Below are 18,240 nucleotides of genomic sequence, written 5' to 3'. Positions count from 1 at the left end.
GTCATATATTTAAACAAATATCCTTAAGGGTTGTTTTTTATAATTTAGTGGTTGAATTTTCAAATATTTAAAATTTTGTGGATTTACAATTTTATATATAATTAAAGTTTGAAGTTTTTTAATTTGGTGTGTAATTAAAATGTAAATAATAATAATAATAATTAATAATTAAAAAATATATTCAAGATTATAAAAATAATGTTTAAAAGTCAATAGTCCAAAAGATTCTCCATAATATATCATAAAATCTAATTTTAAGAGAAGTTCAATTAAAATATTAAATATTATAACCTAAATTAAAAAAAAAATTATATATATAAGTTTTCCCAACAATTGTTATTATTCAACCTAATTATAAATTAACATTTTAAAAAATTAAGCAATTTCTTTTAGACTATATTACCCTTAAATAATTAAATTATATATAAAAAATTCAACTTTTTGTCAAAAATATATTATATTTTTTTTAATGAAACTTAGGGGAGGAATATATTCTTTTTTTTTTTTTTTTTTTGAATTATTACATCTAATTTATTTAATTACTATTAAATATTATGTAATTTGTTTACATATCCAATTTTGACATGTTTTGATATTAGAATAATGTTAATTTTTTTTTAGATAGTTTTACTTTTATTTTTTTAATTTTAATAAAATAAAAATAAACTGAGTCAAAAAATACATAATAATAAAATAGATACCGTCAATAAATTGTTTAATATTCAACCTCTCATCATTAAGCTTTTTTATGCGGTGGGTATTTGTGGGTATTTTGTCGCAGATAAGTATCAAGTATGTAGTGTTACACGAACACAACTCTCCACAAGTATATGATATTGTCCACATTGAGCCTAAGCTCTCGTGGCTTTGCTGGGTTCCCAAAAGATCTCACAGCATAGTTAGTATTCCTCACTTATAGCCGATGTGGGACAGTTAGTATTCCTCACTTATAGCCGATGTGGGACTTTCATCATCCAACACAGGAGGTGGTCGAATCTCAATTTATATCTTTTTGTATTTAGCTTATGAGGGTAAGAAGTTTCATAAACTCGTTTGATAGAGTGTCTTTTTAAAGTGGAATTCACCTATTTTTTTTCCTTTCCGTTCACTCAGGTCTCTTCCGTCTCATCGATTTTGTTCGAATCCTCCTTTTCTTCTGAAAAAAGAGAAGGAGAAGTATCTTCTTCAATGGATCCCTCTTGTTCCTGTTTAGTCCCTTTCGTTTCTTCCAATTTCTTAGTAAGAATAGCGTCCCATTAGAACTTTTGCAACGCCATATAAAAGATCTTGAAATTACTCTTTAAAATTTTTCAACAATGTCCAAAAATGAATGAAGATAACTCATGGGCACTGCAAGAAGGGCTCCCAAACAGATGCAAAAAATATACAAGAACATGAAATGAGATATATAAAGTTGATATGAAGAACATAGGGAGACAAGTTGATGTAGACCGACAAAGGTAACTTTGTAGATGGATTTTATGTAATCTCATTGCATTATGGTTGGATTTGATTGTCAGTTTGTTTACACCAACGTAACAACAACAAAAGAAAAAGGAAAAAAAAAATGTGGAAATCTAAATGGTCCTGCTGCTTCCTCCTCCTAACCTTGCTGAGATCATCACAACAAGCCGCAGCAGCAATCAGCAGAAGAATGCACCACAAATTTCCACCTAAAAATTAGCTTTTCTTACATACAAGAAAACTCCAACCATTTCCCTTTGAAGTCTTCAAAATCAAAATCCGGCGACCTATAATAAGATAAATTTCTAATGTCGAATCGGGATCAACTAGGACAGAAATAAAGCATTGGGTCGAACTCTTCTTTGGTGTCAAGGTAATAGCTATGAATAGTCATCGACTCCCGAGAAAGGGTAACAATGCATTACAAACGTATGATCATTACGCTTCAACCGGGTTATTCTTTTCTTTCTAGAACCTAAACAACATATACGGATCTCCTTCCCAATATTCAAACTTTTCATCTAGGAGCTGTAAACATGCTAAAAAAGCGTCTAAATAAAATATTTTTTTAAATAAAAAGAACTCCAACGTGTCCGTGTCCTACTTTCTTAGACATTGACCTGACCAACATCGATAAATTACAATAGAATAACCCCTAAGACCTAAGCAATGATACGAAAAACGATCTCACACATAACAAAGAAAACGTATTAAAAACGAGGCATATGCAACTTTTTTGAACCATGAGAACAAGAGAATGGCCAAGCAATTAAGGAACTTACATATAAGCCTCACTCCAAGCTTGTCCCAGGAAGGAATACTCTAATCAGTTCTTTGGCAGTTACTCTTTTCCTACAGGTTGGGCATTTACTCTGGACGGCTATTGCAGTCTTGATGCATGCCTTACAGAAAATATGACCACACCTTGTTGATGTTTCTTCTACCAACGGTCCCATGCATATTGGACAACTGAAATTGGGCTCCTTCGGTGGAGCAGCCTTCTCTTTCTGCAAAAACCACAGAAATCGCATCATCATCCCATTTTCAACCCTATACTCGTATTTCAATACTAACAGCAAATAAGAAACCGACTCCTCCTGGAATTGCATTATTGGAGCCGACTACATATAAAGACCACCACGAGTTCAGTCACAAGGACGACATTAAACCTAGGGACAATTAGATCTAATGAAGGGACTCTTTGGTTTAACTTTCAATTATTTTGCTCAAACTCATCTATAATTCACTTTTTTCAAATGAAATCAAACCAAAATGTATGGTTTGGTTCTCGGTTAAGCGATAAGCAAAATCGGTTCGAACTATGAACAGACCCTAACTTTTAAGAGAAATCAACCGAAGGACAGAGCATCATCCAAACAAAGTGCGAGAGAGAGAGAGAGATTATTCAAAAGAAACCATAAACAAACTAACTTAACTTTTCCCAGAGGGAGAAAAGTTACCAAACACAAGGAACATGAGAGAGAGAGCTCTGTAGAAACTCATGGATCAAACACAAACTAAAATCACCCTTCCGATGGCATCAGACGAAACTTGGTCGGTGTGATGTCCCTCATTGGTTGGGGAGGAGAACAAACCACCACTTATAAGGGTCTAGAAACCTTCCCCTAGCAGACGCGTTTTAAAGCCTTGAGAGGAAGCCCGAAAGGGAAAACCCAAAGAGGACAATATCTGCTAGCGTTGAGCCTGGGTTGTTACAGAGAACATATTTGTTCAAATACACCTTTGTTATGCCTATGCACTGAGTTTTGCCAAATACGAAGTGCACCATTTTCTGTCTTCCTAAGTCCTTATCTCATGCCATGAAAATTCCTCAATTCCACATGTGTGCTTGTACGGGGGTATCATAAAGACAATTATATAATATACACTATACCTAAGGAGTAACACCACGAGAAAAAATTGCGCAAAAATAAGAGTAATGAAGATATAAATTGTCCCAGTACCATAGAGCTGTTGCTGGCTTCCAAATTGATCAATAAATCAGAATTTACAGTTTGTTGATTTGGCACATCCCTCCTACGCTTGCTCCGGTTATTATTTGACGCCCTGCTCCGCTCTTCTGCAACAATTAGAAGATGAGAGAATGAGAGATGCAAGCTTCACAACAAATGGACAAGAGGTTCTAGTGGAATACAGTCCAAAGATGGTACGACCATAAACATAGATAATAAACATCTACAGTTACTTGCCCACAAGGTCCATATCAGTTGGAAACTTGGAAGCAGCCATTGCTGACGCCCCTTGCATTCCAAACAAGTCCTAATAGCTAACCTAATAGCTAACCAGCCAGTTATGTGGTCTGATCCTTCCCACGGAATGATCGGAACTTATAGCCGAGCTGGTAATCAAGGAAGAACCGATTTCATGAAGCTTCTAATGACAGATCTCAAAGAATTGGGAGGCCTCTGTTTTAAGCAGCAATGAAAAGGTTTAACCCCATTCATGAGCTATGATGGCTACATATTCCTGCGAGCTATGCAAGGGATATGTCCTCAAGATTAGAGAGAATACTAGTAACATATTACCTCCAAAATAAGTTCAACTAAGGTCTTCTTTCTTTTCAGTGAATGGTGCCATGTGGCATAAAGTCATGTCATTGCAAAATAGCATGCAATGGAAGAATTATGGTGGTTTGCTAAAGGAAAATTCTAAACATGCGATTGTAGACCGTGGTTACGAATCTCCAAGCTAAAAACTATCATAATAATTAGCTTCGACCCTTAGATGGGATAATTTGATATAAAGGCATATTTTGGGAAAATGTATGGATCGAACAAAAATAACTCTTCAATTCCTTACTCTTGCTTGCATGCTCTAGACACTGCATGCTCTAGACAGGAGTACAAGGTAGTCCAAAAATCAGTGAGAGAATAGGTCTAACTAACGGATGCTAAGCTTAAGAAGAAATCTCAATAAAGATCCAAAGGAAGAAAAGTAATACGAAAAAAATCAACCTAGCTATAGTCCTCCACAAGCTCAAATGAACATACCTGCATCGACATCAACTATGTTCTTCCTAGCATTCCGTCTGGATTTATTTTTAGCCTGACAGATAATCGATGGATTCCATGAAAAACAGATCAGAATCAATAGAACAGGAACATAATATGGATAGAAGAATCATAAGTACAAAACAATATAGAGGCCAGAGGAAGCATACTTCAGCAAAAGCTCTAGCGGATGATTCAATAACATCGTCATCAATGGCCTCAATGTCGATCATTGCAGGCTGTACAGACTGTTGTTGATTAACTTGTGCCTCCTGAAATCCAAATTGAGACGTCTCCCCCTGATCTCGGTTCTCAGTTGGTGGCATGCTGTTTAGGTCCAAGTCCAATGATTTCCTACGATGATAACCTCTTGCAGTATGTCCTCTCATTGCCCGAGTACTCATCTATAGTTAGAAGCTCCTCAACAACCTGCCAACATGCACTGTAAAATTTCAGAAAGAAATTGATAGCTTCCCACAAGCCAACACAAGAACCATCACCACCATTCAAATACAAGCTGAGAAGCTTGGATACGAAAACACTAAGGAAACTTTATACACAAAACCCGCCCCTTCAATCTACCAATACCTTCAATCTACCAATACCTTCTCCCCTAAACATTCATGACAGAAAATCTCCAAATCAGTTACCCCACGATTCAATTACATTAAACCCTATAATTAATCATAACACTAACAATAAACCACACAATTCCTAACAATAAACTACAAAATTCACCCGATCATCAAAATCCATATCCAAATATCGAATTTTTTTTGCCCCAACTCCACAAACCAAAACCTCAACCTCAATTCTTCAAGACAGCATTCACAAAAACAATTTATTTAAAAAAAAAAAAAACAAAGATCATCACTAAATCAATATACAATACACAATTAAAAAAAAATTACAAAATTCTTCCGAGACTGTGTACCTGAAATAATCGGTTGATGAAGCGATACCACACTTGCTAGCAAATATCTTGAAATTTTATGGTGATATATAGAATAGATTAGATCAGAAAAAAAATGTATTGAAGAGGATGATTACCTCGCAGATTTGTGATATTTGTAATTAGGGTTCGAAGGGCTGAGAGGTGGAAGGTGAAGAGAGGGGAAAATAGCCATTACAAAGAGAGAAATGGAGAAAGGGCTGGGGATTGGAAATGAAAATCTAGACACGGCAGAGAGGAAGCTCCAGGGTTCTTGCATTGACAATAATTGCGTCACACGTGTGTTGCTTGGTTCTTCCTTCTTCATGTCGCACGTGCCGACGTCACCGACCGAGTTTTACACCCGCATCGCCTCCACTTTCAAATTTTGAAACCAATCGCCTCCACTTTCAAATTTTGAAACTAATTGGGGTTGGAAATGAGTCTAAACCCTAAATTTGACTCGATTAGTTTCGATCGTATCCGCACGATCGAGTCTGTAGTTTTGCATTATTGAATATATGAGAGCAGTTTTAAATTTTGCCCATTATATCTAAAGTTAAATGTTTAATTAATTTTTGATTTCGTGGTCGTTTCGGCTAACGAGTTAGGGCCGTGTGTATCTGCATTTTGAGAATCTTATTGTATTGGTCGTAAAGCTATTATACGATCTATTATTATTTCATTCTTTAACTTTGGATATGTTATGAATTTGAATTAAAAGTTTAGAGACCTATTAGACATTTTTAAATCTCGAGCACTTATTAATAAAAAAATTGAAAATTTTAATAGATTGCATCAACACAAGCTCCGGAACTCTTGTGATTAATAAATAAAAATATATTATATATTTAAAAGTTGAGAGGCGAGACCTATAAAATGTATGTAGATAGGAGATGAAAATATTTAAAATAATCTAATGATAAATTATACAATCCTATTTCAAAAATTAAAATTTTATTTTTTCGTTTTAAAGTTTTATCTATACTATAAATTTTTAAAAATATTCGAAAGAATTTATAATAAATAATTTCTATTTTCAACCAAATTTATTAAAAAAAGCTTTAAACATTACTAACAAATTCAACACCATTTCATAACATAATATTGAACGTAATTTCTAATAATTCAAATTCAATATTAGAAGGTAGCCTTCCATATTCTAAAGATTTTTTTCAAATTAAAATAAAAAATAATTTAATTTTTATTACACTTTCATCTCTTATTTTCCATTCAATTTAAATTTAATTTTTTTCAATCCAATTAAATTTAGTGTTTGGTGCTATTTTATTAATAAATTTAAAAAAATTGTAATAAATTTTCTTTTTAAATTTGAAAATATAATTATCTAAATGTATTTCTATTTTTTATTTAGATAATCTCACTCCCTTATCTTTTTTGGATTAGGAGTAATTTTTATTATAAATATTTAGTCTCACCCTTCTCACTCTCATACTCACTTCAATATTTTAATTGTGAAGTTAAAATATTTTCGGATAAACCATCAATAATCAAAATTCTCGAAAAAATGGCAAAAATTATTGGAGAAGCTGCTATAGTTGGAGGCAAATGGAAGAGAGATGTCTGGTCTCACAATTTATTGGAGGAGATAGAACTCATGAAGCACTGTTTATCAGAATTTCCAATTGTGGCTATGGATACGGAGTTTCCAGGTAAAAATCAAACTTGAAGGATGGTGAGAAGTAGTGATTTTTTAGTCTTTGTTTTACTGACTCTTGAAATCTTTTTAGTCTTTGTTGTACTGACGTTTGAATGTATCTCCTCTTTTTAGGATTTTTAACATGTACTCCCAAAGGTGTTTCAGATGAAGAATTCTACCAATGCCTCCAATTTAACGTAAATCGACTGAGCATACTCCAGTTAGGACTCACACTTACCGATGAGAATGGAAGAATAGGAATGACGTGGGAGTTTAACTTTCAAGATTTTGATAAAATTAGTAATATGGAGGGTGTTTATTCACTCGATTCATTTCTAAAGAATAAGGGATTTAATTTCAATATCCTGAGGAGCTGTGGAATTTCTCCCGAAGAATTTAGTAGACAATTTAACCCTATCCTTCGAAGCGGTAGAATACAAAGATGGATAACATTTCATGGATTGTATGACATTGCCTATTTGATGAAGTTTACCAACATAATATGCATGCCTACGTCCATGTCTAACTTCGCCATCATGGCTGCCCATCTATTAGGAACAGTCACCGACCTGAAACATATGGCTCGGTACTCCGACTACCTACTCAATGGCAACCTCGGCTTAAAAAAACTGGCGAAGATGCTGCAAGTTAATCGCATTGGTACTGCCCACTTTGCTGGGTCTGACAGTTTGCTTACAGCATCAGTTTATGCCAAGATGAGGGTAATTATGAAGGTTGATCCAAAGATACACGAAGGCTTTTTATATGGATTACCATATCCAATTCAGGGTTATCGACCACGAGTTGTAATTGTAGATCCAAAGTTAACCCACAATCGTATCTAATTTTAAAAACTGTGTGCTATTTTATTTGTAGAGGGTAGATGAGGAGGGTACTAAATATGTGCCAACTTGTATAAGACCATACACACTATATAAATTCATATTTATTTAATGATTAATTTTTTTTTTCTTCCATTTAAATCTTACTCTTTCGAATATATATTGAAAAATAATTTATTTAAAATAATTGTAACTTTTGTTTTAAATAATTTATTCCATTTGGAATAAAAAAAAAATTATTTGTAAAGATCAGTAGATGCATATAACTTTTATTTATTTAACATTATTTTTTTTTTCTTCCATTTAAATCTTACTTTTCCAATATATATTAAAAAATAATTTATTTAAAATAAATATAAATTTTATTTTAAATAATTTATTTATAATAATTTATTCAATTTAAAAATAAATTATTTGTATTGGATGTACACGTTAACTTTTATTTATTAAAATTTATGTTTATTTAACGACTATTTTTTTTTCTTCAATTTAGATTTTACTTTTTGAATATATATATATTGAAAAGTAATTTATTCAATTTAAAAATAATTTATTTGTATAATGTTATTGAAGGAATATGAATTTTAATATTTATTTAATGACTATTTTTTTAATATATAAATTAAAAAATAATTTATTCAATTTAAAAATAATTTATTTGTATAATGTGAATATAACCTTTATTTAATTAAAATTTATTTAATACTAAAAATAATTTATTTATTTAAATAATAAATGAGTTTTTTTACTAAAACCATTGAATATTGTTCGGCAAAAATTGATAGTTTTCGTTAATATTTGTTTGAGTGTTTTTTTTATTGATTTTTGATTTGTTTAGAGATTAGTAATAGAAAAGATACGATCTCGATTTCGATTTATACCAAAAGATACGATCTCGATTTATACCATCAATTTCGACCCCATTTCTTCAATTGAGATATCATATTTCAATCTTGTTTGTTCGTCCCTCTATCACGAGCGATATTGATACTTTTTTGTATATTGATTTGGATATGAATATGTTTCATTCTACATCAGGGCGAGAGAAATGACAAAATTCTTGAAAATTCACCAAAGAGGGAGTCATTGAGGAATCGGTTGAGTACCCGAGATTGCAAAATACAATTCATTTATGTTTTCTATTGCCAAACATGTTAATGCATTCGACATAATATCCCAAAAATTTAATTTCTATTGATTGATTATGATTTTGGGTACGCAAACCTAACCTAAAAACCTATCCATCAATGGTAGGGTCATCATTAAAACCATCATACTTACCGACCGTCTATGAATTGACGGGACAAGAAATTTTGCTACTCAAGACTATTATAGTTATTGTAGTTGTTCGTCAGGGCTTCATTCATTAGTTTTTTTTTTTTTTGTCATCAGAGCGCCAACTTCCTTGACCTTTCGTTGTAGGCTAACAAAATTGGACATTTTTAGAGTTCTATCATTTATTTGTACAAAATTGAAAATTTTAATTTATAAAATTTTAATGTTAGTTGTAATTAATAAATAAAAAATATATTGTGCTTGTAATTAATAAATAAAAAATATACTGTATATTTAAAAGGTTGAGATATAAAAAATATATTGTATATTTAAAAGTTGAGGGATAAGGGAAGATTTAAACTAATCTATACACTTAATTTTACCCCATAAACTATAGAATCCTATTTCAAAAATCAAAATTTTATTTTTTTAGTATTAAAGTTTTATCTAGTATAAATTTTTAAAAACATAATAACAAATTCAACCTGTTTCAAAACCTAATATTCAACCTAATTTTTAATAATTCAAATTAAATATTAGAATTTAGTCTTCAATACTCAAAAGATTTTTTTTTTTAATTAAAATAAAAAATAATTTAATTTTTATTAGGCTTCCATCATTTATTTTCAATTAAATTTAAATTTAATTTTTGGTGTTATTTTATCTTTTTATCATTTATTTTCAATAGGGATGTACATGGTCCAGGTTAGGTTGGGTTGACGGATTTTTTTTGACCCAACCCAAAAGTTCGGGTTGGTTGGATTGGTAACTTAATCAAACCCAAAACTTTTCACAACCCAACCCCTATATTTTTGGTTGGGTTGCTAAATTTTTTTTTTTAACATTTATTTATCCATAATTTATAATTATTTGAATACAATCCTAGATAAAATATATTAAAAGTACACAAACAAACACAAATCAATCCATAATTATTCAAAAAAAAAAAATCAATAAAAAACAACGAGGGAAAATTGTAACATATTAACATAGTTTAACATTGTCATCAAATTAAAACCGCTAAATGCCAACATTTCTTGAAAATTCGTTAAAGTAAGAAAAATATAAGGATAAAAATAATTAGTTTAACTGGCCAAGTCAACCCAAAATCTGACCTTTCCTCGGTATTTCTCAATTTTAATCCCCTTCTTGACGGGTTCTCATGACAAACCATATGGTTCCAGAAACTAGGCACAATAAGGAGTCTATGAAAGGAAATGTGAAGCAATTCGGATATCGGAAGCTCAAGAACGGAGGTCCCGAAGATCGACGATGAGGTAAGTAGCCACTTTGGACTTTTTTTACGAAATACTTGTAGGAGTCGCTTGGATTTTCTTGTGAACCATAAACCAAGTATGGCACAAAGACATATAAAAAGAAAAATCCAAGAAACCGTGAGTTAAGGGCCTAAACCGACCAAGTTGCTCGAGATTTAAGGAACGTTAAGATAAACAACTAAATGAGCTCTAATGCCTATGAATTTTTAATGTTGTCCATAATATATCATGTTAAGGTTATGTATGGAATTTGGTGGTTATTGGATAAGGATAAGTGGTAAACCAAGAAACAGGGAAAAATGACCATAATGCCCCTAAGTATATCTATCTACCGTTCATGACCAAGATGACCTCCAAATACTATGAAACTCTACTATAGATCTTATTTTATGATTCTTGATGAGATGGTATAGTTTGAAATCTATTGGAACTCATTAAGTAGCAAAACCAAGAATTAGGGGAAAATTACCATAATGCCCCTAACGAAGACTGAATACGGGTTAAGCCCTAAATGACCTCCCTACATTATGAAATATTGTATGAATCCTTATCTCAAGATGTTGTACAAGTTAATGAAGTTTGGGAGCCATTGGGAAACGTTAGATAGCGAAAGTAAGATATGGGGAACAATGTACATCGCGATCCACATGACTTTACCTCCTAGGATGTCTAACCAGGTACCCATGAAATAAGAGATTTGCCACAACTACCCTTGGTTTCTAATAAGATTCTAAGTGCACAAGGTTATGTTGGGCTATTCCTAAGAACCTTTAAGTTCCAAGCTTGACCCAAGACGTTATGCATAAACCTAGGATCTCCATGAATACAAGGAAACACCTAGGTTAATGCAGATGGTATGTATGCTTAACACATTGCTAGGATCCATGCTCGGAGTAACCATTATCTCCCATCACGAAGTGTACCACGAGATCTCTATTCCTCTTTAGGTGAGATGCCCTGCTATATGTACCACGAGCAGGTTGTCATGATGGACTTATTATTTTCCTCACCTAAATGAGATGCCCTGCAACACGATATGGCAGCAGGATGCCACGTTTATGATAATGTCACCTATGCATTCATGGGGAGAAAACTAAGGGTTACTTTGAAAGTGTTCTCAGGACCAAAACACAATATATGACATGACAACCTCTGAGGGTTAGTTCCTGAAAACGAAACAAGAAGTCATATCCTGGCTCAAGGTCTAAATATGCTCCAAATCACGAACCATGTCCTATAAGGTCTATTTTATATGACACAAGGATAAGCTCAAGATTTCAAGTTGGTTGGAGCAAGTTTGGAACGTAAGCCAAGATGAAACTTAAGGAAACGCCTAAAGAAAACATGTCAAGATTCAAGACTCTTCTAGAACCCTCTAAAGAACTCCCTAGGAATCTATGACCTTCTAGAACAACTCACGCTAAGATGGGTTCATATGATTAGGAATACATGTTACAAGTTATGCTTCAAGAAAATAAGAACCTTAGAAACTTACAAGGTTCAGAGCCAAGAGCATTACCAAACAAGCTTTACAACTACCAAGATAAGAAGAATGTGGGTACCACTCAAAGATAAAGGACCAAAGTCCTTAGACGTAAAAATTCAAGAATGCTAGGTATTACTCTAAACATGTCTAATTGTGGCCCATAACTCCCACCATGCGGTGCTTTCTAAGGAGGCCATTTTCCTCTTCTAGGTGGGATGCCCTGCACCGTGTTTCCTTTGCAGGATGTCATGCTTGGCCTCATTTCCCTCACCTAGATGAGATGTCCTGCACCATGTTATGTTTTACAGGATGCCATGTTCATGTTTTACAGGATACCATGTTCATGTTTTACAGGATGCCATGTTCATGTATGCACCGATCACGCGACCTATATGGTCAATGCTAGATTATGCGACCTTTATGGTCTGTGCCATGTTTATGCATGTATCGATCACTTGACCCTTATGGTCTATGCCACGTTCATGCATGCATCAATCACGTGACCTTTATGGTCTATCATGGGGAGTAACCTATGGCCACGATGGAGCAAGATTAGAGTAAGTTGTCCTAGACATGAATTAAGAACCCCAAGACCTCCCACGGTACATCATGTTTATGACTTAGACTACGCTGCTTGGAATGTATGAAACCTTGAGCGTAGGTATTAAGACTGTGTCGCTCGAAACGCATGAAGCCTCAGACACAGGATGACAACTTTATGTCTAGTACCATAAGTCCTAAGGGGAGTGTCTTAGAGAATGAATTAAGAAACATAACAAGAACTTACGACAAGAACAAGAACAAGAAAACAAAAAGTGTGGTACCCTAGCATATCAAGGACACGATTAAGAGCCTACAAGTAGATGCTTACTGAGTCTTGTACTCATTTCTTATTCTCCATTTTTTCAGGAAATAAGGAGCTGGTCGAAGTCGGGAGCAAACTCTGGAGCAAGTGCCATAGAAAAACCTCACCCGTCGTCCTTCAACCCTTTTGTGTCGTCCCTTAACTTGTGTTTTAAAATACTTTGTAGAAACTTTATTTTGATATAATTTTTTATATGTTTTAAGTTTAGGTTTTTTTATCTTATGAAAAATTTATCCTTTTTTAGAGTCATCGAGTCAGCCCGGTCCTTACAAGCACAGGCAATGGAAGTTCATTTTAGGATCTCACTACTGATGTAGTGCAGTAGACTGATGTGAAATTTTCTTTCTTATTAGGTTTCCTCAGCTTCATGTGATTGGGCTTCAGTATTCCTCTTAAGATTTTTGAGGTGAGTTTAAAGTGTTGCTTTCTCTTTCTTAGGTATGTATTTAGATTGAGAGATAGAACAGGGAATCAATGATTTTTCTTGCCTCCGGGTTATTGTTGGGACTTGTATAACATTTTGAACTCTCATTCTCTATTTACCCGCTATTAATCAGAGAAATTTTCAGAATATACCATCTTAACAACAGAACATATAAAAAAACTCACAATCAAATTATCAAATCACAACGAAATAAGAGAAATAGTAGCTTGTCTTCTTTCCCACCGAAGTTGAAGTCGCGACGGTTTGAACTGGTTGACAAAGATCTATCGGTTCTCCAACTAGACTGTGGTTTTGATGGGTAATCATGATTTACGGCGAATAAGGTCACCGAAATCCGAGAAAGAAGAGGAGCGTAACTAAAGATTATGGGTGTACATGGTCCGGGTTGGGTTGGATTGTGAGATTTTTTTTTTACCCAACCCAAAAGTTTGGGTTAGTTGGATTGGTTAACCAACCCAACCCTCTATTTTCGGGTTGGGTTGTCAATTTTTTTTTTTTTTTTTTTTACATATCCGGGTTGGGTTGAGTTGAGAGATTTTTTTTTAACCCAACCCAAAACTTTTCACAACCCAACCTTCTATTTTCGGGTTGGGTTCGGGTTGAGTTGTCAATTTTTTTTTTTAAGTTTTATTTATCTACCATTTATAATTATTAGATACAATATTTGATAAAATATATTAAAATTTCTCAAACAAACCCACGTCAATCTATAATTATTCACAAACAAAAATCATAAAATTAAATAAACAATAAAAAAGATTAATTTAAAGATATTGTATATAACAAAAATAAAAAATATATAAAAATATTTTAATTGAAATATGCTCACTTATACGTCTTCTTAGAGAATCTAAATTATTAAAAAAAATAAAAATATATATAAATTGTGATATATTAATGTTGTAATAAATAGATAATAAATACATTAGAATCTAGGATATGTTTTACTCTATATATATAATTTATATGTATAAATCATAATTAATAAACTTATATTAAATCGTATTTTTAAATTAAATAATTGTTTGTATTCTATAATAATTAATAATATCTCCTCAAATTAGATGAGTATTGATGTGGCACAAAAACATTCATTAATGTGTCAGAAAAACTCCAAATCAGTTACAATTCAATTACATCAAACCCTCGGATTAATCATAAGACTACCAATAAACCACCAAAATCCCTGTCCAAACAACATATACACTATCGAATCTTTTGTCCCAACTACACAAACAAAAACCTACAATTCTTCCAACGCTGCAAAGCATTCACAAAAACAATTTATTAAAAAAAAAAAAAAACACCAAAGATCATAACTAAGATTAACAAGATACAAAACACAATGAAAAAAGTTACAAAATTCTTCCTATCTCGAGAGGGTGTACCTGAACTAATCGGTTGATGAAGCTAGCAAATATCTTGAAATTTTATGGTGATAGATAGAATAGATTAGATCGGAAAGAAGTGTATCGGAGTGGATGATTCGCTCGCGAATTTATGATATTTGTAATTAGGGTTCGAAGGGTTGAGGAGTAGAAGGTGAAGAGAGGGGAAAATCGCCATTATAAAGGTAGGAATGGAGAAAGGGCTTGGGATTGGAAATGAAAATCGAGACACGGCAGAGAGGAAGCTCCAGGGTTCTTGCATTGACAATAATTGCGTCACACGTGTGTTGCTTGGTTCTTCCTTCTTCATGTCGCACGTGCCGACGTCACCGACCGAGTTTTACACCCGCATCGCCTCCACTTTCAAATTTTGAAACTAATTGGGGTTGGAAATGAGTCTAAACCCTAAATTTGACTCGATTAGTTTTTGATCGTATCCACTTGATCGAGTCGGTAGTTTTGCATTATTGAATACATGAGAGCGGTTTTGAACTTTGACCCGTTATATCTAAAGTCAAATGGTTTAATCAATTTTTGGTTTCGTGGTCATTTCGGTTGACGAATTAGGATCGTCTATATCTGCATTTTGAGACTCTTATTCTATTGGTCGTAAAGCTATTATACGATCTATTATTATTTCATTCTTTAACTTTGGATATGTTATGAATTTGAATTAAAAGTTTAGAGATCTATTAGACATTTTTAAATCTCGAGCATTTATTAATAAAAAAATTGAAAATTTTAATAGATTGCATCAACACAAGCTCCGGAACTCTTGTAATTAATAAATAAAAATATATTACATATTTAAGAGTTGAGAGGCCAGACCTAGAAAATGTATGTAGATATGAGATGAAAATATTTAAAATAATCTATACGTTAATTTTACAATGATAAATTATACAATCCTATTTCAAAAATTAAAATTTTATTTTTTCGTTTTAAAGTTTTATCTATACTATAAATTTTTAAAAATATTCGAAAGAATTTATAATAAATAATTTCTATTTTCAACCAAATTTATTAAAAAAAAGCTTTAAACATTACTAACAAATTCAACACCATTTCATAACATAATATTGAACCTAATTTCTAATAATTCAAATTCAATATTAGAAGGTGGCCTTCCATATTCTAAAGATTTTTTTAAAATTAAAATAAAAAATAATTTAATTTTTATTACACTTTTATCTTTTATTTTCCATTCAATTTAAATTTAATTTTTTTCAATCCAATTAAATTTAGTGTTTGGTGCTATTTTATTAATAAATTTAAAAAAATTGTAATAAATTTTCTTTTTAAATTTGAAAATATAATTATCTAAATGTATTTCTATTTTTTATTTAGATAATCTCACTCCCTTATCTTTTTTGGATTAGGAGTAATTTTTATTATAAATATATAGTCTCACCCTTCTCACTCTCATACTCACTTCAATATTTTAAGTGTGAAGTTAAAATATTTTCGGATAAACCATCAATAATCAAAATTCTCGAAAAAATGGCAAAAATTATTGGAGAAGCTGCTATAGTTGGAGGCAAATGGAAGAGAGATGTCTGGTCTCACAATTTATTGGAGGAGATAGAACTCATGAAGCACTGTTTATCAGAATTTCCAATTGTGGCTATGGATACTGAGTTTCCAGGTAAAAATCAAACTTGAAGGATGGTGAGAAGTAGTGATTTTTTAGTCTTTGTTTTACTGACTCTTGAAATCTTTTTAGTCTTTGTTGTACTGACGTTTGAATGTATCTCCTCTTTTTAGGATTTTTAAGATGTACTCCCAAAGGTGTTTCAGATGAAGAATTCTACCAATGCCTCCAATTTAACGTAAATCGACTGAGCATACTCCAGTTAGGACTCACACTTACCGATGAGAATGGAAGAATAGGAATGACGTGGGAGTTTAACTTTCAAGATTTTGATAAAATTAGTAATATGGAGGGTGTTTATTCACTCGATTCATTTCTAAAGAATAAGGGATTTAATTTCAATATCCTGAGGAGCTGTGGAATTTCTCCCGAAGAATTTCGTAGACAATTTAACCCTATCCTTCGAAGCGGTAGAATACAAAGATGGATAACATTTCATGGATTGTATGACATCGCCTATTTGATGAAGTTTACCAACATAATATGCATGCCTACGTCCATGTCTAACTTCGCCATCATGGCTGCACATCTATTAGGAACCGTCACCGACCTGAAACATATGGCTCGGTACTCCGACTACCTACTCAATGGCAACCTAGGCTTAAAAAAACTGGCGAAGATGCTGCAAGTTAATCGCATTGGTACTGCCCACTTTGCTGGGTCTGACAGTTTGCTTACAGCATCAGTTTATGCCAAGATGAGGGTAATTATGAAGGTTGATCCAAAGATACACGAAGGTTTTTTATATGGATTACCATATCCAATTCAGGGTTACCGACCACCAGTTGTAATTGTAGATCCAAAGTTAACCCACAATCGTATCTAATTTTAAAAACTGTGTGCTATTTTATTTGTAGAGGGTAGATGAGGAGGGTACTAAATATGTGCCAACTTGTATAAGACCATACACACTATATAAATTCATATTTATTTAATGATTAATTTTTTTTTTCTTCCATTTAAATCTTACCCTTTCGAATATATATTGAAAAATAATTTATTTAAAATAATTGTAACTTTTGTTTTAAATAATTTATTCCATTTGGAATAAAAAAAAATTATTTGTATAAGATCAGTAGATGCACATAACTTTTATTTATTTAACATTATTTTTTTTTTCTTCCATTTAAATCTTACTTTTCCAATATATATTAAAAAATAATTTATTTAAAATAAATATAAATTTTATTTTAAATAATTTATTTATAATAATTTATTCAATTTAAAAATAAATTATTTGTATTGTATGTACACGTTAACCTTTTATTTATTAAAATTTATGTTTATTTAACGACTATTTTTTTTTTTTTCAATTTAGATTTTACTTTTTGAATATATATATTGAAAAATAATTTATTCAATTTAAAAATAATTTATTTGTATAATGTGAATATAACTTTTATTTATTTAAAATTTATTTAATACTAAAAATAATTTATTTATTTAAATAATAAATGAGCTTTTTTACTAAAACCATTGAATATTTTTCCAGAGAAAACTTTGCCCTTTACTCTTCCTTCTCTCAAATGAGACGAAAACGGCTAAAACCCTTCGAAGCCAACTTTGTCATTTCGTTCTTCTGCAACGAATATGACTTTCAGGTTCCGGCGACTTAGAGAAATCTCAAAATTGTTGCCTCAATTTTACTCAGGTACTCCTCCGCCGATCCGTGTTCAATCCTCAATTTGAATTTGATTGGAATAGCTTTGCTTGCTTGGTTGCATCTAGTTATCCTCAATTTTAGACAGTGGACGCCACCTTCTGCGGTATATATGATTCATATGTTTACAACTGAGCTAGATTTAAATTTTGTATCCCTACTTGTACACCATGAATTATTACAGTTTTACGAAACAAAACCAGTTGCTTAAAACGTTTCAAGTGGTTATGAGTGTTGTTAGACTATAACTATTTGGGAGAATTTACCCCAAGAGGAACAATTCCT

The 18,240-nt window shown here is 32.1% G+C and overlaps 3 protein-coding genes across 8 annotated transcripts; 2 read left to right on the top strand and 1 right to left on the bottom strand.

Annotated features, from left to right (window-relative positions):
- Positions 1–1,447: 1,447 nt before the first annotated feature.
- LOC111466888 (E3 ubiquitin-protein ligase RNF4-like) lies at positions 1,448–14,759 on the bottom strand. 6 transcript variants are annotated; one of them, XM_023111567.1, is made up of 7 exons: positions 14,695–14,759; positions 5,410–5,470; positions 4,646–4,904; positions 4,476–4,530; positions 3,429–3,544; positions 2,247–2,471; positions 1,448–1,751 (listed from the first exon to the last, which is right to left on the bottom strand). In XM_023111567.1, exons 3-6 carry the CDS (start codon positions 4,877–4,879, stop codon positions 2,256–2,258), a joined length of 621 nt encoding a protein of 206 aa, XP_022967335.1. In that variant the 5' UTR covers positions 4,880–4,904; positions 5,410–5,470; positions 14,695–14,759; the 3' UTR covers positions 1,448–1,751; positions 2,247–2,255. The 6 variants fall into 6 exon arrangements, with proteins under 6 accessions (XP_022967335.1, XP_022967336.1, XP_022967334.1 ...); XM_023111568.1 differs by lacking the exons at positions 5,410–5,470; positions 14,695–14,759 and adding an exon at positions 5,526–5,651; XM_023111566.1 differs by lacking the exon at positions 14,695–14,759 and having other exon boundaries at positions 5,410–5,539.
- LOC111467091 (putative CCR4-associated factor 1 homolog 8) lies at positions 6,935–7,911 on the top strand. The gene is made up of 2 exons (XM_023111879.1): positions 6,935–7,079; positions 7,199–7,911. Exons 1-2 carry the CDS (start codon positions 6,935–6,937, stop codon positions 7,909–7,911), a joined length of 858 nt encoding a protein of 285 aa, XP_022967647.1.
- Positions 14,760–16,144: 1,385 nt separating the features above from the next.
- Positions 16,145–17,121, top strand: LOC111467090 (putative CCR4-associated factor 1 homolog 8). Its single transcript, XM_023111878.1, has 2 exons — positions 16,145–16,289; positions 16,409–17,121. The coding sequence occupies exons 1-2, from the start codon at positions 16,145–16,147 to the stop codon at positions 17,119–17,121; spliced, it is 858 nt and encodes a 285-aa protein (XP_022967646.1).
- The last annotated feature ends 1,119 nt before the right edge of the window (positions 17,122–18,240 follow it).

Source organism: Cucurbita maxima, unplaced genomic scaffold (genome assembly GCF_002738345.1).
Source record: "Cucurbita maxima cultivar Rimu unplaced genomic scaffold, Cmax_1.0 Cma_Scf00032, whole genome shotgun sequence".
In the NCBI taxonomy this organism is placed as follows: Eukaryota; Viridiplantae; Streptophyta; class Magnoliopsida; order Cucurbitales; family Cucurbitaceae; genus Cucurbita; species Cucurbita maxima.
The sequence above is the reverse complement of the archived record's forward strand: the minus strand, read 5'-3'. Positions and strand labels throughout refer to the sequence as shown.